At 33.2% G+C, this 27,247-nt stretch overlaps 2 protein-coding genes across 2 annotated transcripts in view; one reads left to right on the top strand and one right to left on the bottom strand.

Moving 5' to 3' along the window:
• The window catches only part of LOC106102566 (ATP-binding cassette sub-family B member 8, mitochondrial), an 8,319-nt gene extending 4,407 nt beyond the window's left edge, over positions 1-3,912 (top strand). The window contains exons 7-14 of the mRNA XM_013282087.1: positions 1-7; positions 374-551; positions 1,094-1,213; positions 1,656-1,759; positions 1,922-2,096; positions 2,305-2,483; positions 2,751-2,898; positions 3,325-3,912. The exon at positions 1-7 is cut by the window's left edge and continues 148 nt beyond it. Of these exons, the coding sequence (XP_013137541.1) occupies positions 1-7; positions 374-551; positions 1,094-1,213; positions 1,656-1,759; positions 1,922-2,096; positions 2,305-2,483; positions 2,751-2,898; positions 3,325-3,420 (1,007 nt within the window). The 3' untranslated portion in view covers positions 3,421-3,912. The remainder of the gene's footprint in view (positions 8-373; positions 552-1,093; positions 1,214-1,655; positions 1,760-1,921; positions 2,097-2,304; positions 2,484-2,750; positions 2,899-3,324) is intronic.
• A 3,005-nt stretch (positions 3,913-6,917) lies between these two features.
• LOC106102059 (hemicentin-2-like) overlaps positions 6,918-27,247 on the bottom strand; it is a 91,840-nt gene continuing 71,510 nt past the window's right edge. Inside the window, exons 6-8 of the mRNA XM_013281466.1 lie at positions 11,206-11,340; positions 9,892-10,108; positions 6,918-8,422 (exon numbers count right to left, since the gene is read on the bottom strand). Of these exons, the coding sequence (XP_013136920.1) occupies positions 8,307-8,422; positions 9,892-10,108; positions 11,206-11,340 (468 nt within the window). The 3' untranslated portion in view covers positions 6,918-8,306. The remainder of the gene's footprint in view (positions 8,423-9,891; positions 10,109-11,205; positions 11,341-27,247) is intronic.

The following is a 27,247-nucleotide window of genomic DNA, read 5'->3' on the forward strand; positions in this document are numbered from 1 at the left end:
TTAATGGGTAATATTAAAGAAAACAGTACATATATTGACGTCTCCTCGATCAAGAATCTTTAGATTCATCCCAAGAAAAGAGAGGGTGTCATAACCCACAAAAATGGACATAATTATTGTCTAATAGCGTGAAAATATGTAACCTAAAGCGTTTTGTAACTGTAGGGCTTTTTGTTAAAGAAAGAATTATTCAAAAATATGCTGTGATTGCTGACAGCCTATGCCACAAAGTAGTGTGTATTTACGCTTTATTATATTAGTATAGAATATATGTTCTGCAACGACAAATTTCACCGATCCATTATTAAAATTATAGGTTCTGACTAGTCTAAATTTTCTCATAATATTAGTAATATGAATACCGGTATGTCAGTATGGTGCTGGCGACGATGTTCCTGGGCGGGCACCTGATGTCGACGGGGCAGATGTCTGCGGGCGACGTGATGGCGTTCTTAGTGAACGCGCAGACGGTGCAGCGCTCCGCCGCGCAGCTCTCCCTGCTGCTGGGCGCGGTGGTGCGCGGACTCAGCGCGGGAGGACGCGTCTTTGAGGTTTGTGACGTCATTACACTATTTGAGGTTTATGATTTCACTGTACATTATTTGAGTTATATGACGTCATTACACTATTTGAGAGTTATGACGACATTAAACTATTTGAGGTTTGGGACTTCACTTTACACTATTTGAGGTTAATGACATCACTATATATTTATTGTCAACTAGCTGTTATCTGCATGAATTTATACAAACTTTATTTTATTGTTTACATTTGTAAAACTTAATTGCAATTGACAAAATTCAAATTGACAATTGTCAAAAAAGCCTTTGTTTGCCATTCTCTTTCGATAACAATTTCCGTAAATGGAGCCAGCAAATATGCCGCTGTTCTCATTTATAAGTGGGACGCTTGTTTTCTTTTATTTCTTATTACCCCTGTTCTTGGGGTGGGTTATGTAAGGTTTTAACCATTAAAACCTACTTGGTTGCCATCTATTGCTACTGATAGGCTTGCTGCCTTCGTTGAGTTCTTAGTTTAATTTTGTTCGTTATTTCTCCTTTATCAGTTGTCTAAATTGTGTTTTTTTTCTTAGTATATCAATAAGGAACCCCAAATGGATACGTCAGGCAAGAAAGTGATCAAATACCATGAATTGCACGGAGATATAGAATTCAAAGACGTAGCCTTTGCGTATCCCACGCGGCCTGAAGCTGTAAGTTAACACTATACATATTTTAATAGATAAAATGAATAATTGTATGAACACATCAGATATAACTTAGTAATATTAGTAGCTGTATAGTATTAAAATTAGGAAACTTTGATATTTCTAGTAGTTTTCGTGCTTTAGAAAAAAAATGTTACAGCGCCATCTATATTTTCAGAAATAAATTAGTGTATGTCGTAAAATGATGTATATAAGTTGCTGATATGGAAAATCAGACTTCTGTTTAACTTCGTCTGCCCCTAAGGGATTTTGATAGATTTTACACTACTCACGCACGCGGGACTACTCGTTTTTTTAAATTCTCGTTGTCGTAGTCACAGATAAACACTAGTTACTCATAAACTCAGCACAAACAAAGTTTTAAAACGAAAAAGTAGTTCCTTTTGTTTTATTTTGATTTAATATTGACTTTATGTTTTGTTTTCAGGTCGTTTTAAAGAATTTCAATCTGAAAATACCAGCGGGGAAGACGGTAGCCATTGTTGGTACATCGGGTAATGGGAAATCTACAATTGCCGCTTTGCTAGAGAGGTATGTTACAAGAAAGTTATATATTATGTTCTAACCGTTACTACTAAAATACTTGTACATATAAAAGATTTGAAATATAAAACATAATTGTTTCCATGTGGATTCTTCCGCATAGAGTCTTAAATTTAATTGAAAGTCTACATTCCATATAACTTTTTTTAGGTTCTACGACGTAAATGAAGGTGCGGTGACAATAGATGGCGTGGACGTGCGTGAGCTGGACTGCAAGTGGCTGCGGGGCAGGGCGCTGGCCCTCATCAGCCAGGAGCCTGTACTCTTCGCCACCACCGTCAAGGAGAACATAAGATATGGCAAACCGGATGCCACTGATGATGAGGTAAGACAAATTTCCAATTTAATTCGATTCACGTAGTGTTTAGTCACACCAATAGATGGCGTTGTTATAAAATTATGGAATAATTTCTTAAACTATCAGAATAAATTATTTAAAAAAGGAAATACATCCCTAATCGATATAAATATTCGCAGCAATTTAACTACTATTTACTTTTATTGTTATCTGATAGAAAATGTGTATTTTTTAGATTTACCAAGCTGCAATGACTGCCAATGCTCACGACTTCATCACTGGCTTCCCTGAGGGATACAACACTTTAGTAGGAGAGAGAGGGATGGCACTATCCGGCGGACAGAAACAGAGAATAGCTATCGCTCGCGCTGTGTTGAAGAATCCACCAATTATGATATTGGATGAAGCTACAAGGTTTTTAGTAGTAATCTTTGTTAGTTATAGTTATTATATAGTATATTGTCAACATTTTGAATTTTTAATGTTTCTAGTAGTTTTTTATTAGGATAAATTTTCGTTACAGCGCCATCTATTGCGCGCATTAAGACTTATTTCAAGGCAAACTTTGTACGGACTAACTGGCGTTAGTATTTATATTGTGTTGAATGCCAGTTCAATTATTGAACGCCACTCTCCAAATTTACTGGCTTAGTGTGAACGCTTTATATTTGCACATTCCAGTGCCTTGGACTCTGCGAGTGAGAAGGTAGTGCAGACGGCGCTGGAGGGCGTGACGCGCGGCCGCACTGTACTCGTCATCGCTCACAGACTCTCCACTGTCATGCACGCTGATCTTATTGTGGTGCTCAATAAGGGGAACATTGTAGAGGTATGTACTGTTTCTATCTCGCTCCTTCTTATCCACTCGCTAGATCTCCTCTCTCTCTCTCACAAATATACATGTTGTCTAAATTAATATCTTCTCAGTGTTATCTATAGCATGTATGCGTATTTCCCGTTGCGACGATCAGCCTAACGATCAGCAATAATGAGATGTTTCCCAATAAGCCGATATGGCGAATATTAATTACAAATAGTATGGACAATCCTATTACGCTAGTGAATTTATAGAATAAAGAAAAATATTTCCATCAGGTCGATTGTAAGTAAGCTGATTGTTCTAACGGGAAACACTTAACAATACCTTTCTTACAAATCGTGTAATAGTGTACAAAGTGGCGTATAGATGGCGTTGTTTAATGTTTTTTTATATTGAAAAATAGATGGCGCTGTAAAATAATTTATTAAATTACAGATGGGCACACACGAACAGTTGAAGAAACAAAAAGGCTTTTACTGGAATCTTATAAAACAACAAGATCAAGATCCCGACGGAACTAGAACTCTATAATTATAGAACTTAGTTAGTTAAATATTTATTACTGACGCGTGTAATTCCAGAATTGTACAATAGTTCTATACAATATTCCGGTAATTGTGGAATATTATTCTCCATAATTCATTGTTATTAGACTACTTTTGTTACTATCCAATTAATGTAAACTGTGTTTGAATTGAATCAGATTCATTTTTTCGATTGGAATCTATGACGTCACTAATCATTGTAGCATTTATTATGCACGGCTATGCAATAGTAATCAATTTAAATAGATAAAATGGATTTTAATAGTTTAATAAAGAAATAGTGTCGAATTTTAGTGTTATTCTAGGGTTTTCCTTTGTGAATTTTGTGATGGTATTTATTTTGTATGTTTTGTCTTTATTGTTACTAATGTTTTTCATCTGTGACCCATTTTAAATCATTGTAGAGACCAAATATATGACTGTTCAATGAACTCATAGGACATAAGTAAAGGTTTAATAAAATAATTAATTTATATTCTTTGTTTGTTTTAATTATTATCCGACTCGAAGGACCACTGTGTTAGATAAAACAGGATAATATTTTATGAAAGTAAACGACTTAAACAATGTATAGATAAAAGAAATATAATTTAAAAAGTCAAAAAGGAGGTTTAGGAAAGGAGTCAATATTTTTTCAAATTCTATCTAGAGTCAGAAATTGGCGCAATTTTTAGCTAACAAACTAATGTGAAATTTAATTTAAATTGTTTTCTTTTCGTCTGTTAAATAATTCAGTGTTTCAAAAATTACTAGTTTTTTTTTTATTACGAGAAACTTAATTTTAATAGAATAAATTATAAAAAGGAAAAGTTAACAAAAAATTTAAAAACCATATGAATTTTTTAACAAACATGTGTTAGCTATTTAACTATTTTTTAATGTATTCTGTATTCTTAAGAGTTATTTGTTAATCTGTGGTATTTATGAATGCATTTATCTTTATTTAAAACAACAACATTGTTAGAAAAATATTAGGAAACGGAAGAAATAGTGGGGGGTAGTTTTATAAAATATATGTCAAGGAGTGGCTCAGGCTCAGTTGTTGTCTCGGCGCTCAGTCGCTAACAAGCTTAGTGTTTTACTAGTCGTCACAACGGAACGTTCAATATATTTGCGTTGTCGCATTGTAGTTTACTTTGTGTGTTTTGAAGTAATTTACAAGTATTGTTAATATGGCAGTCCGTCTATATTTTAAAGGAAGTTATTTGTGGAAATATCTAACACGTAAAACGTATATTCTGTTAATCGCAAACACTGAATCTTTAATAATACTGTAAGCAAGTCTTGTTTCCTTGAATATTTTAAATTAAATCAAGTAACAAGGTTCCTTGGCCCAGTTTATGTAAGATTAGCGACAGACGAGCGGCAACTTGTCCTCTAAGCTCTTTGTTTGCATAACATTTTGTAATAGTTAAATTAAAATTTAACAGCTAAGCTTTTAAAATGGTAAGGTATACAACAGAGTATTATAATGTAAGGGTTTTCGTGCATAGATTAGTACAAAACATTAAGAATCTTTTTTAGGAGAGCAACCCTTTTTAATTGGGATATTAGGTAGAATAGACTCACCAAGAATATGAAAACTCAGGGCTTTTCCTATTTCTAGTCAGGTCAAAACTTTAAAAGTATCGGCAGATTCCTGAAATGCCGTTTAAATATGCGTGTTTAATAATATGATATGGCCTTTTGTTCTGAAATTAAATTAAATATAGTATGTCTCTAATTTCAGCATGCCTCTTGACATAGGCCTCCTCGAAACTCTTACACTGTTTTCTATCTCGCGTAACTCTTCTCCAATGTGCATATGCGTGTGTAAGGTCATGCTTAAATTCTATTAACATTTTGGTTCCTGTTAGATTGTAAGCGTTACTAAGTGAAATCTTACTAATCTTACTAATATTATAAATGCGAAATTTAAGTTGGATGGATGGATGTTCGTTAGCGTTTGTAGCCTAAACGGCTGAACGGATCTCCATGATATTTGGCACAGTTTTAGACCATAGTCTGGAAGAATACATAGGCTACTTTTTATCCCGGGAATAGTTACGGTTCCCGTGGAATTCATTAATTTAATTTTATAATATTTACTCGATCATTCTGCAACGGTTCAACATATCTTATTGTAATTTGGCACAGATATAAAGCAAAGTCTGTAGTACACATGGGATAAGGTTCATCCCCCGAGAAATGTCCGTTTCCCGAGGGATATGTAGCTTTTTGTTATTTATAGTTCGTATTTTTCTAATACCACGCGGACGAAGTCGCGGGCAACAGCTAGTGTTAAAATAAAATTGCCATCATCCGAAGAAGTATTTATTGCATATTAGGATCACCAAAATTATTTGTACAGTATGTAATTTTTAAACAACACTGACAAGTTATTTACAACACCTAGCGGCAGATATTCTCTACCTTTTGAATTTCGTTACAATTAATATTTACATAGAATAACAAATTTTTAGAATTAGACAATATTTATCTTAGAATTCAAGTATACCGAGTTCTTTACTATATTTTTACTTAATCTATGATTTTACCATCGACTACAATCTATGATTTCGTCATAGAATAATAATTCACAGAGCTGACTTGTCCTTTAAAGTTTAACATTATTATTTATTGGTTTCTATTGATTATTTTGACCTTTATTCTGTGATAATAAAAAATTAAATTACATTAATTTTCCATTAATTCATCGATCGAAAGTTTTGTAATCTCTTAATAAGGTCGCCAGGCTCCATTTTTCAAGTCAGCTTTGTTATATTAAAACTCCAAGATTCTTATTTTAATTACTCGGAATTTATTACATAATTTCATTTACTTTAACACGTACAATATTTAAATTTAAACTAAAAGGGATCAGTGAATTTACATTGACTAGATATAATAGTTATTTGAGCTATGTCATCTTAGTATTTTAATATGGGTTTATAAGAAAATATTAATGTTCTGAAAATTTAGAAACATTAACATAAACTTTACATATTTTTTAAATAAACCCACCAAGTAGTCTATACAATGTGAATTCAAATTTTTGCGTAACTGGGCTTCATATTAAATACGATAATTTATAAGTACAAAAGAACTGTTGTATTACATATTTAATTGACGTTATATCGTATGATGGATAAACTTAAATTGGTTAGAAATTAACATTAAGAGCATGCGTACACTTTTGACTAAACCATCGCATAACTGTTTACTCTCGTTTTGATTCCAATGAGCTTATATGGTAGCTCGATTTTTAGTTGTGCAACTAAACAGTTGAATGGGCAGCGAAAACCAGCGCGGCCTTTAGTGACAAGCTGGAGGCCGCATCAGCTGAGCCTTCTCCTTTTGGCCAAGAATTTTTAAACTTTTATTTCAGTAATATGTTTTGTAAGTTGTGTTCTTTTTTTATAATTTTTTTGGTCAATAGTGTTTTATTTTATTTATTTATTTAAAACAATCGACAATCGCATAAGTTGTGCGATTGTTTAGTCAACAGTGTTCGCCCGTTCCTAATTTTCACATGTCCAATAATGTTTGTAACAATTTAAAATATTGCCGCATCTGTCATAACTTAGTCTTTGACATATGACTTTTTTATTTACTATTACTCTTATAATATTTTTATCTAAAATCTTAGACAAAAGGACAGCAAGATGTTTTTATTTGTTTACTATACATCAATAATGTTTTTATTGAATTCAACTTTTAATTTAACCTACTACATCGATATTAATACGTATATTTTAAATATTAACTATACAGTACACATGTATATAATCTTACAGTGCGATCTTTTATCTGACCCGGTGAGAGAATGCTGTCAGTTCTTATAGAAAATATGAACAACTGCAAAACAATACGATATTGCCACAAACATTGATGAGCTGATATTTATTAGCCGAGACTTATGCCAACCGGGTCAAATAAATTCGCCAGTCTATACTTAATAACAATGAAGACAATGGAGTTAGTAGATGAAAGAAAAAGTGAAATTATTTACAAATTCCTCTCTAGAATTCTTGGATCCCTGAACTTCTGACAGCTGATATTTAATCTTTGACATTTTGAGTTTTTTTTTTAAATTTATTGTGCTTCCTTCTCTTACTCTTTGAAAATAAAAATATTAGTCGTTTTTTGTAGGAAGATTTTAGGTAGTGTATACCAACTGTTACATTATTAAATTACCAAAATAAAAACAAATTAACTAATACCATATAGCACATCCCTGTTTCACAGTTTTGGTGCATCGAAAAAAGTCTTCAAACCAATTGTAATAGTTTAGAATACAGAGAATAGACACCTCAATTTTATTTTAATCTATCATATTTTAATTACGAACCAACTTACGAAGCTTATAACTTGAGTAGAATGAAATGGTATGTAATTATTTTATTCGGTACTGTATAACCAAGCTTATTAAATCCTAACATGACTTTTATAAATTTGTACGGTTATACGTATATCGGCTTCAAATCTAATTATATCTTTAATTTCTTTGCAGATACGTTTTATCTACTCGTACATAAAACCCGTCTTAATTTAATATTGGTAATTTTCTATTATAATATATCTGTCAGTGGTTTGGTAGTTAACTATATTACAAACTTAAAAATATTACAACGGAATCGAAACTATCGCACGGGCTTTATGCACTAGACCTGATTAATGTCCGGTTTCCCACCTACGTTTAACTATTCGTTAGTGTGTAAACATAACTTAATCGTTAGGTGATGAATAAGTGGACACATCAAAAACCAAGTAGCATTTGTTTGACATTAAACAGCATTTCGAAACTGTAATCATCACGTAAGACATGTTAATAAAACGATAAACTTGTATACAGTACCAATATTCTTAACTATCGAGATCTTAATATCACCGTCATCGTAGGCCGAAGTGCACCATCACGGAGGAGAGCAGGAGCAGGCAGGTGACGCTGGACGTGATGCCGTGTATCGCGCTTGTGTTGCGACGTAAGATCGCCGCCATCTTGTTGCCTGGAATTGCGTAAAATGTCACCTGAATTTATTGTCGTTATTAAAACTTCTGTCATGTAATTTTTTGGTCACATATTATATTATTATTTTTGAGTTAAGTACTTTTGTAATAAAGGTTATTTTAACCAAAGAGATGGAAAAGAGATAAGAAGAGGGATAGAGTAGGCATTGACACTTCACTTGAAATATTTTTTCAAATAAAATCAATAACGCTATCTATTAGTAAATCTTCCAAACTTAAAGTTGGAGCTTATAATATTGTTTTACATTTCAATACAAGGACTCGAGTTGGCGCCTTAATCTTCACAACTGATATAGTACCTTTCAGAGAAAGTACCGGTGAGGTTTTTATGTTCACTATGCTTACTCCATATTTTTATTAAATGGCTTTGTTTTTAACAAATGAAAATTTACTTGAATTTCGTACCAATACATATTTCGTATTGTAATAATGTAATTTTATACCGTTGGAATTTTCCTTTAGATTTTCAATAATCCTTTAATTTGATTGATGCACATTATTTTCGACAAAGGGATAAAATAATTTCATTATCAATCGTATTACACATTCGATTGTTCTCGTCTTTCAATTTACCAATTAAAAGTATATGAACGTAATCCAATTTGTAAAGCTTTTCATTGATTGCAATTCATGTTTAAATCTCTTTATTATTTTTACTTTTTTATTTCTACGATAAAATTATGAATTTTTCATCTATACTTCTATACTATTATAATAAAGCGTAAACACACACTTCTTTGTTGCCTAAGATGTCAGCAATTACAGGATATTTTAGAATAGTTCTTTTTTTAATAAAAATCCCTACACTTACGTCACGCTTTAGGCTATATATTTTCACGCCATTAAACTTAGGGCGTAAATATTTTGGATAAAAACCCTAATGTGGGAAAGAGACCTTAAGTTTCTGTCAACATAAAAGAAGCAAGGTTGCAATGGTTTGTTATCATGTCTTGTCATTTTGACATTAGCATTTGATAATTTGACAAAAAAATAAAATTGTTATAATTTTATGCGGATGAAACCGCAAGAAAAAGTTAGTGCTTAATACATTCCTAGAAGTTAGTTCAGACTTATTTACTCATTTCGTTCTTTTACAGAAGTATTTACTGCTTTTAGATGTAAATATCAGTGTTAGTACAATCTTACTGTCTTTAAAGTTAAAATTTACTTATATCTAGATGCGTACGGCGATAAAAAAATTACTACCATGAGAGAGAACTACATACATGTGGAACTTGATTTGACTAAGAACGGGCGCACACTTTTGACTAAACAATCTCAAACTGTTGTGCGATTGTCGATTGTTTCGGCTTCAACTGTTTAGTTGCACAACTAAAAATCGAGTATGAGCACCTCCTGCTCCTGTAATAGGAATCAAAGCGAGACTAGACAGTTGTGCGATCGTTTAGTCAAAGGTCTACTCAGAGACGGTTTGAAGTTAACTTACTGCCTTCAGAGACGAACACATGTATGGATGCGGGTTCGGTGTTGCTTGCGCTGCACGTATAGTTGCCGGAGTCTTTGAGCGTGGCGCCGCGTACCGTGAGCCGGGACTGCGTGCGGGCACCAGGCTCCGTTTCCACTGTGATGCCGCCGCGTGTCGCGTCATAGTTTATCATACGGTCATTGTGGTACCAGAAGACGTACTGCGGTGGTGTTGGGCTCTGTGAATTAAGTGTTAATGCCATACATTACTTCGAATTGTTAGTACGTAGCAATGACGTTTAAGTTCTCGACTCATAAATTTTATAATACGTTGTGTAGCTTTCATTTAATTAATCCAGTCATGATATCGTCTAAAATCTCTTGCAATCAAAAGCCTTTAATTCCTTTCTACTTTATCGATAACGATTTCGCCTCAGTCAACAAACGTATCATAAAACGTATAAACATATTTGTCCTTTTTTAGAATGGAAACAAAATTTTACAACAGTCATATACAGTCATATATCGTTAGGGCTGTCCTTTGAGTTAACTGTGTTTCAAACACAACAGCAAAGGACAAACGAAGATCAGGAAACAAAAGAGCGATTTGAAAAAAAGCGCCATCTGTTGATTTATCCCGAAATATCGACTTCAAAACATGTAACCTGAATATGCACCTTGCATCCTACACTTGTTTGACCCGTGACAGCCCTAAAGGCCGTCGGTCAGCGAACCAGCGAATTTATATCCACCATAGCGATAGTCGTTAACCCGTAACAGTGAGAATACCATTAGTGACCAATAAAAGTTACGAATGATCTCATCGCTATAACAATAGTAGCTTTTACGCGTCCAATTCCCGACTATATGCCTGTACATGGGATATACCCGCGATATTAAATGGAAGATATCGTCTGGGGATTAGGAATTTTGGTTGGGAACTAATATACCTACAACTGGAATGTTAGAGAACGAAAATAACTGAATGGTCCATTTGATGTTATAGCAGTTCTAAATGTTAATCTATTCATATAAATTGGCTATGGTAATGCCGTTTGTAGTTTACAATATTGTCAGCGCTCCCATTCTTATTTAAAAAACAGGGATATTAAGAAATGTTTATTGCGCTCTTAGACGTGCAATCGAACAATTTTGACTGCGATTATTGTGTCAATTACATGGTGCATCTACTTCATGTTTTTTTCGTGTTTTTTTTTATGATTACCTACGTGCCCGGAATATTATGTCGTACGCATACCAGTGGTTTGCCACCCCTGCTCTAAGTGGGCCCTTCACAGCTACTGTGTCCTGGTGACGTCCATATTACGTTACTTACTTTCTCCACAATGCAGATGAGATGTATAACGCTGCCGAGGTCTACGTGGTGCTCCCCTGAGCCCAGGATAAAGGCCTCGGGCACCACGATTTGTAGCCGCACGTAGTGTGACACTATACCAGTACGGGTCGATACCTGAGGGTAAAATATTTTATTAATTGAATACTGAATACTTTTATAATATAAGGTGGCAAACGAGCAAGCGGCCACCTGAATACACCGAAACGGAAAGCGAACGCTGCCCATAAACTTCCGCAACAGCAGATGCATTGCCTACCCTTAATTGACGAAGGAGAAGACGCACATAAAGAGGACATTTCCCCTTCCTATGCGTCTACTCCACCGTCAAATCCACTCTTCATTCTAAGCCTCTCCTCTTAAGAAAAGTGTGGAAAGGGAAAGGGACTAAAAATTAGGCCTCCGGTACCACACTCATCAGACGAAACGCGGAATTACTTCCACTTCACGTCTGTCTTCTGTGTTGTAATGTTATTACACCGGGGGAGCCGGCCCATTCGTGCCAAGATGTTAAAGCGGGCTCTACCACTGTTAAAAATCTTTCTTGTAGATACAACAATACAATACAACTAGTAGATACTAGTAAATTTGATTTTTAATTTGTTTATAAAACAAGGATAAACAAATTCTCATTATTAAGGTACTTGCACTTCGAGTTTAAAAGCGCCCAATTAGTTCGACCTAATGCTTCGATTGTTTCCGATTCAGACCTTTTACAACGGAACGTCACTAGCCTTTTTTGTACAGCATTCCGTGTACACATTTGCAATTTAATGAAACGTTTGAGTATCTGCTGCGCGTATTAGCTGTTTTAATCAAAGCTCGGTAGCTAGCACTGACGCGGCTGTCTTTTGTTTCCAACTCCAATTCACCGGTGAAATGTTTTACCCGCTCGTACATCTTTTGTATTGCGTTTACATAACTTCTTTTGCCCTCCTTCGCGGTAGTGTTTAAATTGAAATATTATTTGTTTTTGTTATTACGAGTATTGCGTTATAGTTCGCACGGAATTTATGGTAAGAAATACAATTCATTTCAAATTTTTTTTACTATAAATGACTTGTTTTCAGAAAACAGTTCAAGACTAATTGCAAGTAATTATTTTTAGATCGTTTTAGTAATATTAAACTTTACTTGAATATTAAAACATCATTTTCATCGAGTTAATAAAAATGGAACCGCTTGCAATCGTTTTTTTTATTAAATGAATAAAATATAAATCGTTCAATCAAAACTAACGGATTCCAGTTTAATAAAATTATCAAAACTAAATTAAATTTAAAGTAGATCAATTTAAGCGAATCGTTTTTTCATTTAATCAAAGAGCAAAGAAATATAAATGAACATTTTTTAATCTGTTATTCAACTAACTTTTGACATCAATTTTAAATCGTTAAACGTACTCAAGCAAATTAAAATTTCATTTTCCAATGAGTATTGGAAATACAATAATTATTTTTCTGTTGATTTAAACTGTTTTATATTTTTAACTGTTGAAAAATGTTATTTGATTATAAAACTAGCTGTTCCCGTGCGGCTTCATCCGCATGAAAATACGAAAATTTTATTTTATTGTTTAAATTTGTCAAATTATCAATATTAAATGTCAAACTGACATGACATGACAAACCTTGGCAATCTTTTTTTCTTTATGTTGGCAGCAACTTATGGTCTCTTTCCCACATTAGGGATTTATCCAAAACATTTACCCCCTAAGTTTAATGGCGTGAAAACATATAGCCTGACGCTAAGTCTAAGGCTTTTTATTAAAAAAAGAATTATTCAAAAATATGTTGTATTTGCTGACATCTTAGGCAACAAAGTTACGTTTACTGTGTTTACGCTTTATTATAATAATTTATATTAATCTTGATATTATCAATATTATTTTAACATTTAAATGTTAATTCTTGTAGACTTTAAAATGGAGTTGTTCATACTTTTACTATTCTTTCTGTCACTATTCCGTCTCTTTCTATCACATCAGGGCACTACTCTTTCCTGGATCTGGTGGCTCTACGACTTCGTCTTTTGTATTAATTCCTTATCATTAAATCAGAATAATTCTCATCATATTGTTATAAGAAACGTGCTTCCTTAAGAAGCTGTATCGTAAAACGTTATGACGTCATAAAACAGGAACATCAACTAAATAAGATTTAATATTCGGTTTATTTATATCGTATATTTTTACACCGCCTGTTATTGACACATGATGTTTCATAGAAATTCTCGTTAACGTAACATCTCGAACAGATGCTCCTAAATAAATAGCTAATCTGAATAATATATAATCTTTTCGTTCTTTAAGTAAATCGCCTCGCATACGGGTTAATTTATCTGGCGTGCTTGAATACATTACGTTTCAACTAGCTGTCGTCATCTCAGTCAGCGCAGAATTAAAAAAAAAAAGTCAACTAGTATCCTATGTTCTATTTCATCGACATCTAGAGCCATTCTAAAGATACCTTCTTACAAACATCAATCTATCTAAACTTTTACATTTTAATGATTAGTAATCTGTATATGTCGGTTTTCTTGTGACTAGACTCTTAAAGCCCTTTATTTGCGACTAGCTTTTAGCCACGACTTAGTCCGTTAATGTTAAAAAAATTATGGATTTTTTTAGGCTATGTTCAATTCTGGTAACATCCATCCAGCCATCTAAAATTGAGGTTTTATAATATCAAATAAAATAATTTTGCCTTTATCTGTCTACCAAATAAATGCTCAAAAGCGTGAGTATCAACTTCCTACAATTCAGATAATTACTGGTTCATGATTTAGGTTATTAATTCGGCTGAAAGTTAGGATTGCTAAAATAACATTGGAATTTAGTTCGGCATTCGATGAGGGTATTATTAATTCAAAGCTTAGCATTTATCGACACAGGCCCGTATGCATCTGTCAGTATTAGGCTTACGGCCGTTATGTATTTAAGTTATTAGGATTTTGTGATTATTGAATAAGTGTTAAAATTGTTTAATAGATATGCGTGTAAATAGATTCCATGTCAGGTTTTTCTAAATATAGCTTTACAAATGAAATGGTTTGAAGTAAGTTTACAGGTAATTTCATACGCTTAGTTTATAAGTCTGTATTGATATAACAACTGTAAAATACACATGTGAAAATCTCGTCGCATTGTTACTTATTCATGTTGCTTCGTATCTGTTCTAAAGCCTTAGCGATGATTAAGTTACGTACCGGAAGATCACGTCTTTTACCTTTCATCTCCGTCCATTCTTAAGTTGAAACGTGCTCTACATAAAGTTACATCTGTAGAATATTGCTACGACCGGAAACTATTATGTAACAAATACTTACGACCCTCTTCCGGCTGTGTTTTGACTTCTAAAAGGCATGAGTTCTTACTTTTCTATTAAACCTAATGCCTTTGTATAAAGCTTTCTTATGAATAATAGAACTTTTACAAGAAGCTTCTGGGAATTGTTTCACATATTTTATTTATAAATCATAACACACAAGCTTTGATTTTAAATAAATATAGCGCTGCTTAAATAACAGACCCTAGAGTCTGTCGTAATAACTTAAGCGTTACTTTTATCAAAAACGAAATAGAAAGATTTCAAATTCTGCTAATTTTTGCTGATATTTACTGGTGATTGTACAATCATGTTGTTATTAGAATATAATATGAAATATAAACCATTCCCGCTTATGTTTTTATCAAAATTGTTTCGTTATGACCTCATCTTATATTTTAAATGCGAAAGTTAAAATGGGTGGATGTTTGTTAAAGCCTGTAGCTTAAATTTCTGAACGAATCTCGATGAAATTTTGCATAATTGTATATGATAGTCTTTGAGAACACATAGGCTACTTACTTTTGTTTTGTAATTCCACATAAGAAGTTAGTTAAGAATGTTGATAAGACGATTCTAATATTTAAATGGACTATCGTTAAAGTATATAAAATGGTACTGAGTTCAAAAAAGTAAAGACAATAGATATCAATAGATATCTTACAAATTTTTTAAGGACATCACGTTCTTGGATTTAAGTTAGTTCGTTATTACAAAAGTCTTGTCTTTTACAATGCTACAATGATGGCGTGCGTCAGTTCACGCGAACATCCAATTTGTTTATGCATCAACAAAACAACTTACCGTCCTTTGTTTTAGTCTTCCGACAAGTTATGCTTTTAAAGCTGTGTTTTCATTATAAATGTGCTTTTGTTTCGTTCCCGATTACTAAGTAATTATAAGTTCTACGTAAAATCACGTACATATTTTGTTTGTAAATTTAATGCTCGTCTTTTTTTATAACACAAGGTGGCAAACGAGCAAGCGGCCACCGGAATCCTCCAAAATGGCGAAGCGATTGTGCCCATAGACATCCGCAATTGCAGAGGCGTTGCCTACCCCTATCCGACAGAGGAGATGCAAATAAAGAGGATATTTCCCCTTCCTATGCATCTCTCTTCCGTCAAATCCACTTCTTCCACATTTACAAATGCTCGTCTAAGATACGATGCAAACTATTTTAAATGTCTTCTGGCTTTATAGGAATTGTTTGTTTATTATTATTAAACTAGCTTTCGCTCGCGACTTCATCTGCACGGAGTGAAAATAAACAAAGTTTTAGTGTTCTTCCAGACTATAATATTAGTAAGAGTTACGATAATGGTCTTCTTTAGTGAACGTTAAACCATTTTAGATGTGGTATGTACTGAACTATTAGTTATGAATAGATTCTTTTGTATTTCATCCTTTATTGTAATTTAAAGATTGAATGTCTGAAACTAAGCTTGCTAGACATTTCTTCGGTTAAAAAGGATTACTTCCAAAACAATATTTGTTAATTTATTCCATCAGCTGGCAACCCTAGCGCCATCTCGTGCCGAGAACTCGATACACGAATCATTTTCTTTATGTAAATGAAACGATTCTATTTGCATACAGCTTTGCCCTTTTCTTTTAAAGATTCAGCGATGATTCCCGTTTCTTTCCCTTTGTCTCGAGTAGAGAGAGATAGACTTAATGAACCGAATACGTACGTTTTAAAAATTTTAATATGATATTTTTGTTGAAGATTTCATGAGTTTTTAAATCATTAAAATGTACCCAAGTATCCTACTCCCGTAAGGTCGGCACAACAGGTTTTTGTCCTCCACATAACTCTGATACGTCATCTCAGTCATCACTTCCTTCTTGATCATGACACTTTTCACGCAATACATCCATCTCTTTCTAGGTCTGCCTCTACCGGTGTGAGGTGCACACTCATAACTAACATTCTCCTTGTAACATGCGATTGCAAATACATACATAAAAGTATTATCTTCCTATAAATGGGTAATAGAATACTATAAATATTTTCTCCATGTCTACTCAATACGCCTGTATCACGTAAAAGCTGTGACTGAGCAAACACGCCGCTGACCTGTTCAATAGTCGTCTTTTCGCGACGATATCTGCCGACATAAAATTGTAACGTGAGAATAGAGGCGAATTGCTATCTCATGACGCGTTATAGCAAATAGTATTTTATAACAACGTAGAAACATACTGTATACTTTATGCGTTGAATTCGTATGCTTTTATGTTATTTGGTATTGATATAGTTTATTTTAAAATCACTTTAAGTAAGCTTCTAACCAAACCAGATATATAATTGATTTTTTTAAGTTCAATAACGCATACAGGATTTCTATCGTAACATTACATCCCTTTCTTATGCTCGCTAGACATGCACAATATTAGTATTATCTGTGTGTTTTATCTGAACAATCCATTTCAGATAAATCTAACAAAACTGGTAACCGTTATGTTCTTTTGCCTATACACATTATATTTATTTAAACTATCCGATTCAGATTAAACGGAGTGTGTGTCCCGAGCTTTACCGTATAAAGAAACGTAGTACCATATCTTTGTAGCACCGTAGCATTGTAGCTCCGTAGCATTGCAGTGGCGTATCCTATAGTCGTAGCTGAAGCTTCTGCTACGAGCAGAATTATATTGCTCACTTTTCATCATATTATGATATTTAGATTAAATATAACGCCTGGCTCCAGTTGCCAGATGCTTTTAACGTATATAGCTATAACATATTGTAATAAGAATGAAATTTAAAAATGGAACTTGATTTTTTAAGTATATTTTCAAACAAATAAACATGTTTTTGCAACGTTATTTAACAATTTTTGTTGTATTGAATAATTAATTATTTCACAAGAACAATGCGAAAATTTTAATTAACAACAAAATGAAAAACACACCTCACCGTTGACGAAGTGAGAATAAAAAGTTATTAATTGAATTGGATTAAAACAAAGCTGTGAAACGGAAAACAAAAGGATTTGTTTGAGATTTATTGTAATGTAAAACAACCACCGTTAATAATTTAACCCAGTTAATGACTCTTCCATTCACAATGAATGAATACATCGCGAGGAAACCTGGACAAATCGGCGAGGAAATTAAAAGATATATGTGAAGTCAACCAACCGGCATTGGGTCAGCGTGGTTGACTATGGCCTAGTCACCCCCTACTTAGGGTAGGCTCCGAGCCCCTCGGTGGGGACTTATAGTGAACTGGTGATGATGAATGACTCTTCGGATAAAATTGATAAATTACATCAAAGTAGAGTTATCTCTATGGGAATATTATAACATTCTTGTAATATATCTCCTTTACATTTTATAATAGCTAGAAAACTAGTAATGTGTTTAAGTCTTGGTATTATCTCCACGATATATACTAGTTTACGCCCGTTACTCTGTCTGTACGGAATTTAATAAAACTTAGAAAATACCCAATGTATCCTAATATACAATTTTCTACATCTAAGCCGAATTTCATTAAAATCAGTTGAGAAGTTTAGGCAACAAACTCTAACAAACATCAATTCATCCAAACTTTGGCATTTATATTTCTAAGATTTGAGGAACTCAGCGTTTTTCGGTGACAAATCATTAAGTTACTCATCCGTTTGTCTCCTTGTAAAATAATAAAAAGATATTCTGTAGTTTTAGCTTAGTAATTGGTTACATATAAAATGAACCCAAAATGTAAACACTATACTCATTAACAGTGCTATTTCAGTCCAAAGTAATTGAGCGCATGGCAGCGCCCAGTGAAACGGAAATCCGACAGTTTCAATTTCGTATAAAGACATTCAAAGCATCCGAAGTACTCAATAAACGCCAAAACAACGCCGACGTGTTCAGACCATTAAGTTTCCCATTTCCCGAATTCGCACCAAACGAAAAGCAGAAAAAGGATAGACGTTGAATTTTTTAAGCGCGAAAAGCACATTGTATGCAGATGAAATCGTTGTGAATAGAACGAAAATGATTTCGTGTACAAGCTATATTTTTGTGTACACTGTTAAGGGTATAAATTGTATGAAAAAATGTATTCACACTTTATCTATGATATACGAATATTATAAAGAGGAAAGATTTGTATTTTTGGATTTTGTGTATATTGAAATAACTTAAAAACTATTGCGCCGATTTTAATAATTCTTTCACCATTAAAAAGCTACGTTATCACTGAATAACATGGGTTATATTTTTTATTTTCATGCGGACGAAGTCGTGAACAACAGCTAGTTTGTTACATTACCGACAACAGTAATTCTTTGGTTGAATATGACGATTTAACCCAACTTATGTTTATCCAACGTTGCTTAGTATGACACCAGAGGGACTCAATGTAAATATTTTACAAATTATAACCTGTGCACAAAGTGGTCTCAAGCTTTTGGCCGGCAGTGTATGCATCGACAGTAAAATTTGGAACTTTTATTAGAATATAATAATAAAGAGATTTTAATAATAATAAAAGAATTGTTATTTTATATAATACACAAAAGCCTCAAATGTTGGTAATGTGTTACTCTCAGAAGCCAAAGTTTTACGGAACTTGGAGTGCGTTCTTTTTTAACTTGATGGAGCGTAAAACGCTCTAAGCCAGCTGAATTTCACCGCAACTTTCTCACAGGGGCTATTTTATTTAAGCCGTTTTAACATTTAGCCTTTATTTCTTGTTCTATTTTTATTTCTGAGTAGAGTGGTTTGAAAAATCTTGAGTTATTTTTCTCGTGAACGTTGATCCATTGGAGTTGGATTCAAGAAGTTTATTTAAGTAAATAATGTCGATTATACAAATTAAATCAGAACTATCGTAACTAGAATTTGAGGTTATTTTGTGTCTAAATAGTTTCTGAAAGCGCGCACACCTTTGACGAAATTATCGCACAACTGGTCTCGCTTTGATTCCTATGAGCGTATAAGGAGTATGCACACGACTCGATTTTTAGCTGTGCAACTAAACAGTTGAATAGGCTGCGAAACAATTGAAAATCGCACAACTGTTGTGTGATATTTTAGTCATAGTTCTGCGCCCATTTCAAGTGTTTAGAACTTATTCATGTTTTAGAAAGGACTGAACCTTTTTTCAGTATTTGTAATTTAAAATAATCGTCTTTAGTTATACATTGAAAGAGGGCTTATTTAAATTAATCTCTTTGTGAAAGGTTTTTATTTAATTCTGACGGATTATAATCCTCTGAGAAGTCCGGAAGAGTTTACAAAGTGTCGGCGTCTCAAAAATGTTAAATTTAACTTTGTGTATTATTCCATTTAAAACTTGCGACTTTAGCTGTGGGTTTTAACTTTTAGTTTTTTAGAAGCTTAAATATTTATCATAGAAAATCTTGCGATGTTCTTTTAAGGTAATATGAATCTATACTAATATTATAAATAGGAAAGATTTGTATTTTTGTATGTTTTTAATTCACGTAACAATTGAGCCTATTTCAAAAAATCTTCCACCATTAGAAATGTAATTTATCTGTCAGTAACATAGGCTTCATTTTAATTATTTTTTAATTTCACGCAGACGAAGTCGCGAGCGACAGCTAGCTAGCTATATACTCATATACTGTGTATGTCTTTATTTGGTACTTTTTATTTGATTACTTGTGACATGAATCTTATTAACATCTTATTTTTATCGTAATCAATTAAGTTGGGTTCGTTATGAAATCTAAGTATTTATTATTATTAGTTAAGTTTATTTTAAGAAGCTTAAAAGTATTTATAAAGCACGCCTGGGATTCCGTCCACGTGGAATAAAAAAAAACATAAGTGCCTGTGTGCTTCCAGACTATCCTCTAAGTCTATACCAAATTACATCCAGCTCCAATAAGCAGTTTAGACTACAAACTCTAACAAACATCGATCCATTTAAACTTTCCTATTTATAATATTAGTTAGATTTAGAAAGTAGCGGGTATTAATGAAATTCTTGATGTACTCGTATCTTATAGAGACTCCTTAAGTGATATATAGGGGTTTATAAACATTTTAAGTGAAAATTTGCATCAAGTTTTACTCGGTTGCAGCGTGCACTCTGACAGCTTAATGATCGTCGTTCATTAACCCCTTAATTATAAAGCGTATTTTAATTACACACGCCAGTTCACTCACTAATTAAATGCCTAATTAAACAAAATAATAAAGCTAAACAACAACTTTGTAAGGAGTATCTATATAAAGAACGAGCGTGTTTTTCTAAATTTCGTAAGTGTTACAGAAATAAAGTTGTAAAAAAAAAAACAGTTCTGGGCATTTGTCCGCATCTTTATTGATGCGGAATTAAAAAAGTAAGTATCCTATGTGTTCTTCCAGACTATATTTTATTCTGTGCTAAATTTAATCGAGATCCATTATTCTGTTCCAGCATCTATCTAAACGTTTACATCTTACTTCTTACTAATCCTGCTAATATTATAAATGCGAAGGTTTAGATGGTTGTTTGTTAGAGTTTGTAACATAAACAACTGAACGAATCTCGATGAATTTTGGCACAGACGTAAAGAGTAGTCTAAAAGAACACATAGGCTTCTCACTTTTGTTTTCTTTAAATTACACGAACACGGAGTTGCGGGCGAAAGCTAGTTTGTAATATTAGTAAAAAAAGTAAGATTACACGATATAACAAATAGGAATAGTATAGAATATTTTGGAAAACATATTCAAAACTTGAATTATATCATGACGTAATTCTACCAATCTTGCTGTTTGCTGAGTTACGGTAAAATATCAGCATTAAAAATTATAGCGCTAGGCGCGCAGACGTTCCGCCTTTCATAACTCTAGCCCATCGACTTAAACGGCACTTAACATTACTAGCGGCTAGAAGCTGCTGGGGTATGAGATTTACGAGATACTTCCGACCTCCTAGACGATGCTGGTAGCTATTTTTGCTCTTTTATTGTGACGTCATATCAAGATATATACCGAACGTTTAAATTTCATAGCGATAAAATAGAGTTTATTAACGATTACTTCAAACTAACTTGTGTTTGTCATTTTTTTCCTATTGGTTTTGGTTAAAGCTGGATTAAAGCGTTAAAAGTCAACTTAGACGATCAGTTAAGAGCTAGACTGACCTATATTTCGTAACCTATACTGATATTATAAAAAACAAAGAATTTTGTAATTTTGTTTGTAATGAAATAACATAAAAAAACTACTGGGCTGATTGAAATAAAACATAATTAAATAGCTATGTTATCAGTTAGTAAACTAGGCAATATATTCACTTATTTATTTCACGTAGAAAGTCGTAAGTAACAGCTAGTAGGAAATATACTAACTAATCTAGCTAATTGTTACATCATATCTTATGTTTAAGGGTACATTTAAATACATTATGAGAAGTGTTAGTAGAGTATTGAGGTCTTAAACATTGTTTATAGTAAATAGGAATCATAGTTCAGACGCCATTAGACCGTTACTAACTGATCTTGTGGAAGTTTATCCCTTAGAGAGCGTAATCCAAGCTTCATAACTTATCAAACAAAACTTTCAACGATGTCTGAAGCCTATAACTTTATTAAATCTTGCGAGAATAAATTGTATTATAACTTGCGGAGTAAGTTTCGATTGGTAATTGATGTAATATCAAATTCGAATTAGAACACATTGTATATTGACAGTGTTTAATTAAACACACGTTAACTTCTGACCGCCACAGATTGACATGAACATAAACGAGGTTTAATTTTTCACAATAACTATATTTATATTACCAGTTATAAGTACTTCATTATTTGGTCAAAATTGTATTTCGCAGACGTACGCATATTAATGTTTTTATAGCTATTACTCAAAAATTCACGCTATAAAAACGTCATGGTATAAAAGAGTTAACATATGTTGAAACTAAAATGTATTTAAACACTGTCTAATTTAGACAGTGTTTATAGTAAGGGTCAATATTTCTCTTTATTTATTGTTAAGTTGCTACCAACTTGTCACGTTGTAGTATTCTATGGTTTTGTTTTACAAATAAAAATGTTTGTATTTTGTACAATATTAAACATTTGTCCTCTGTAATGTTAAAGGAATAAATGAAAATTCGTATTTCACTATTATGAAATACTTGGAAACACGTACGGTACGTCTGGATGGTTCTTAAAGGCATCCGTTCTTTCGACAATAGCTTTAACATTGTACTAAGAGTCGTAGCCGAGGCGTACGGTCCGGCGGGCAATAAGCGGCTTACAACGCTTGTGTGAACAGGACTTAACAATGGACAAGAATGGACGCTTCTAATAGAAAATAACGAGTGAATTTGAATAATATAATTGTATTAGAACGGACGTTAATGCTTATTAACAGCGCGCGGACCTGAAACCAAACTATCGCACAACTGTTTTGTCTCACTGTAATTCCTATGAGCTTATATGGAGGTGTGCACCATCCTCGATTTTTAGTTATGCAACTAAACAGTTGAATTGGCTGCGAAACAATCAACAATCACACAACTGTTGTGCGATAGTTTGGTCAAAGACGAGAAAAGGTGTAACTGTGTACGTATTCCAATTAAATTGATCCATGTTTGATAATTTCCTATGTCACGGCCGAATACTGAAACGAAACAGTTATCTTCGTGGCTACTGAATCTAAGAGTCGTCAAGTTTTTTTGTAGAATCTATAATTTAAGTGCCTTGGAGATACGTTAAATGTAATGTGTATAAGTATAGCCTACCTTTGCTCTCCTTAATTGTTATGTAAGTAAGACTTTCTTAACTTATTTAGACATGTAACGTCATCTCCAGGTCGTCAAATAAACAATGTATTTAAGTTATGAGGAAATTTTCTAAGTTACTTGATGTTTCATACAAGACAGGCGGCGCTTGGAGATTATCCACGAAGGTAAGTTTACAACTTTAATTAGATTTAGACCGACGTTAATCCTCGTTAGAGAATAACTTAAGTTTCAAATTTAAGGGTTAATATCGCATTTTAATTATACATTTATATAGTTTACTAAACTATTTTTAGAAAGCGAAAATTAATTAAAAACGGCTCAACTCACGCTTTTATCTTCCGGTGACGGCACCGACTAGTTTCGGACCCTTCGGGGATCCTTCTTCTTCTCCGTCACCGGAAGATAAAGGCGTGAGTTGAGCCGTTTTTAATTAATTTTCGCTTAAAGTAATGTCTCACGATAGTTTAAACAATTTATTTTTCGAAACTAAACTAAAACATTCATTAGGCGTATACTCAATTAATTTGATCAACTAGCTCCATCTATATTGCCTTAACAAACTACCTAAACCATTGTCTTATGTAGGTGNNNTTTTCAACAATAGATGTCACTATTACTAATTATTGACATAATTGGTTTAATTTTTATTATTAGCTAACTAAATTGCAATTAATTTAAATTGTTAATGAATTTAATGAGTGTTAGTTATGTTAGTAAATAAATCTTGTCTGGTTGGAATAAAAAACGATGACTGCGAGACATGAATATAACATGAAAGGGTAGAGGGCGTGCCTCAGCCGCCCTCCTCGTCTCAAGTGCCAAATAATTTAGTTCGACGCCAGCAGGAAGTGTAATGAATATTTCAGAGTATACAGGGGGATACAAAACATGTCTGAGTTAATCTGACGCTTATTCCGAGCTAAAGCTCACATAAATGTGAGTTACCAGTATTTCAAAGTTATTTAATAGTGAATTATTTATTTGGACTGAACACAAACAATAATATCAAAGCTTTTTTTTACAATATATGGTAGCAAAAGAGCAAGCGGCCACCTAAATTCACCGAAATGGAAAGCGACCGCTGACCATAAACAACCGCAATTGCAGATGCGTTGCCTACTCTTGATAGACGGAGGAGGAGACGCACATAAAGAGGTCATTTCTCCTTCCATATCATGTCCTCTTTTCCTTACCATACTTTCCTCTGACGAAAAGGATGGAAAGGGAAAGGGACTAAAACCACGCTCATCAAACGAAACGCGGAATTACTTTCACTTCATGCCTGTCTTCTGTGTGATCGTGGTATGACACCGGGCGTGCCGACTCATTCGTGCGAAGATGTTAGGCTGTACTACTGTAAAGCGCTTTCTTCTATTTTTAGAGATTTTTATAGACCAAAACCTTACGTACTTTATAAAGGTAAGAATTGAGTTTCGTTACATAGATTCGGAATAATATAGTTTATTTATTTCATTAAATACACAATATTATATTTACTAAATAATAGCGTACTGTTAAGATTTAAATTGCATTCGCTCTAGATGGCACAGAATCTGTAGAAATCTGATGCCGTTCCCATCTATATTTCAGTACACAAAGAAGGCTTTGTTGATGTTAACGCTACAGGCTTTGCGCTTCGGGAGGATTACCTGCGCTGCTTTCTTCAAAATTCTTTTCGCCAACTAAGATAAACTTTACAAGAAAATTTTATACAACTTTTAAGTGCTTTTAAGTTATAGAAGTTATACATATAAATAAAGTTTAAGAAAAGTTTAAAATGTTACTGAAACTGATAATTGTAAGCAAGTTTATGCAAGAAGTAGTCATGTAGGCAACGCATCTGCTATTGTGAAATTATATGGGCAATTATCGCTTCGCTTTTTAGGTGCATTTATGTGACCCCTCGCTCGTTAGTCACCTTATAATATAAAAACAAGTGCGCTAGTTTTCTTTTAAAAGATAATGTGTATATGTCTTCTTGATTAATAAACATGAGTTTCGTAGCAGTGTGTTCACACATAACTAAGGCTGTGTTTGTCTTCCGTAGCACTGCTACGTGTTAACGCTACGGCTGCGGCGCTCGCCGCTTTGTTTAATTTGTTACGCGAACTTCTGAAAGCTTAAAACTCTTATATTACACAACCTACTTTATGCGAATTATTTCCAAGCGAAATTTTAATGAATTTTTAAGTAGGACGATTTTTTTTTAAATAAAATGTAATTATCATAAACTAGATGTAGCTCGCGACTTCAACCGCGTGAAATTTAAAAAATAAATAAATTATATAGCCAATGTCAATCGCTGACGACGTAGCTTTTTAATTGTGAAATAATTTTTGGAATCGGCCCAGTAGTTTTTGAGTTCTTTCAATACATACAAAACATATCTTTCCTCTTCTTTATAACAATAATATAGACTACAGTTACAATACAAGAATATATTTTTAACAGACCTTAGAAAAGAGGTTGTCAATTTGTCTACGTTTAAAACAAAAGACCGTCAAATTATAACAACGTTCAAATTTATAATATTGGTATAGAAGTATTTAGTTACCTTTTTAATTTATCTCAGTTGGTTGTTTTGTTGTTTCCAATATTCTTTACTTGATTCATTGATTCTAAATGATGTATATGTGATGAATGGTCTATAATGAAGTACTGATTGATGTGGCTCCATCTATAGTCGTATTAATGCATTTCAATTGTATGCAAATGCATTCGAGCAAATTCATTCGTCTGTTTGCAATAGAATATGTATAGACAATCACAACGCTAACTATAACACTAGTCTATACTTATATTATAAAGAGGAAAGATTTTGAATTTTGTACGTATTGAACTCAAAGACTACTGGGCCGATTTACACCATAGGTTATATATTTTATTAATTTCACGCAGACAAAGTCGCGAGCAACAGCTGATAATGTATAGTTTGAAGACCCTTTTTCGAATGACATATTTAGAAACACGACGATAAAATCTCTTTGAAAATTCTTCTCAATCAGTTACAAAAATAATTTAAATTAATTAATCTTACTATCTTACTAATATTATAAATGCGAAAGTATGGATGGATGGATGGATGGATGGATGGGTGGATGTTTGTTAGCGTTTGTAGCCTAAACAGCTGAACGGATCTCTATGAAATTTGGCATAGGTTTAGAGCATAGTCTGGAAGAACACATAGGCTACTTTTTATCCCGGGAATAGTTACGGTTCCCATGGGATTCGTTAATTTAGATTTTTAATGTTTACTCGATCTTTCTGCAACGGTTCAACATATCTTATTGAAATTTGGCACAGATATAAAACAAAGTCTGGAGTACACATGGGATAAGCTTCATCCCCGAGAAATGTCCGGTTCCCGAGGGATACGTAACTTTTTGTAATTTGTATGGTTTTTATGTTTTCTAATACCACGCGTACGAAGAGGCGGGCAACAGCTCGTCATTTAATAAAAATGTTTTATAACTAATGAAATAGTACTATACAAAATGAAAACCAGTATGTATGCTACTTGAAGCGTTCAAACGTTAGCTGATAACAAAAACGTTTCATTTGTTTGTTTCAACATTGTATTCGCTAGAGTGTAATTGTTATTAAAGGCATTAAAGAGAAAATTATACAAATGATCACGTTAACTAAAGTAATTAGAAATCTACTTAAAGGCTTGTATTATTTTTACTACTTACAGTAGTTATTATTATATGGATATTTATTTATTACTAGCTTTTGTCCGTAACTTCGTCCGCGCGGAATTAAAAAAAAAAACAAATGCAAATAGCCTATGTATGTGTTCTACTAGACTGCCCTCTATATTTATGCCAAATTTTATCGAAATCCGATGAGCAATTTAGGCTACAAACTCTAACAAACATCCATCCATCTAAACTTTCGCATTTATTTATGTATGATTGTTTAGATTAACAATATCTGCTGTTAATCTACAAAAAATAATATTACTGAGTAACGCTCTACTCATAGTCGT

This window comes from Papilio polytes, unplaced genomic scaffold (assembly GCF_000836215.1).
Source record: "Papilio polytes unplaced genomic scaffold, Ppol_1.0 DF823923.1, whole genome shotgun sequence".
NCBI lineage: Eukaryota > Metazoa > Arthropoda > Insecta > Lepidoptera > Papilionidae > Papilio > Papilio polytes.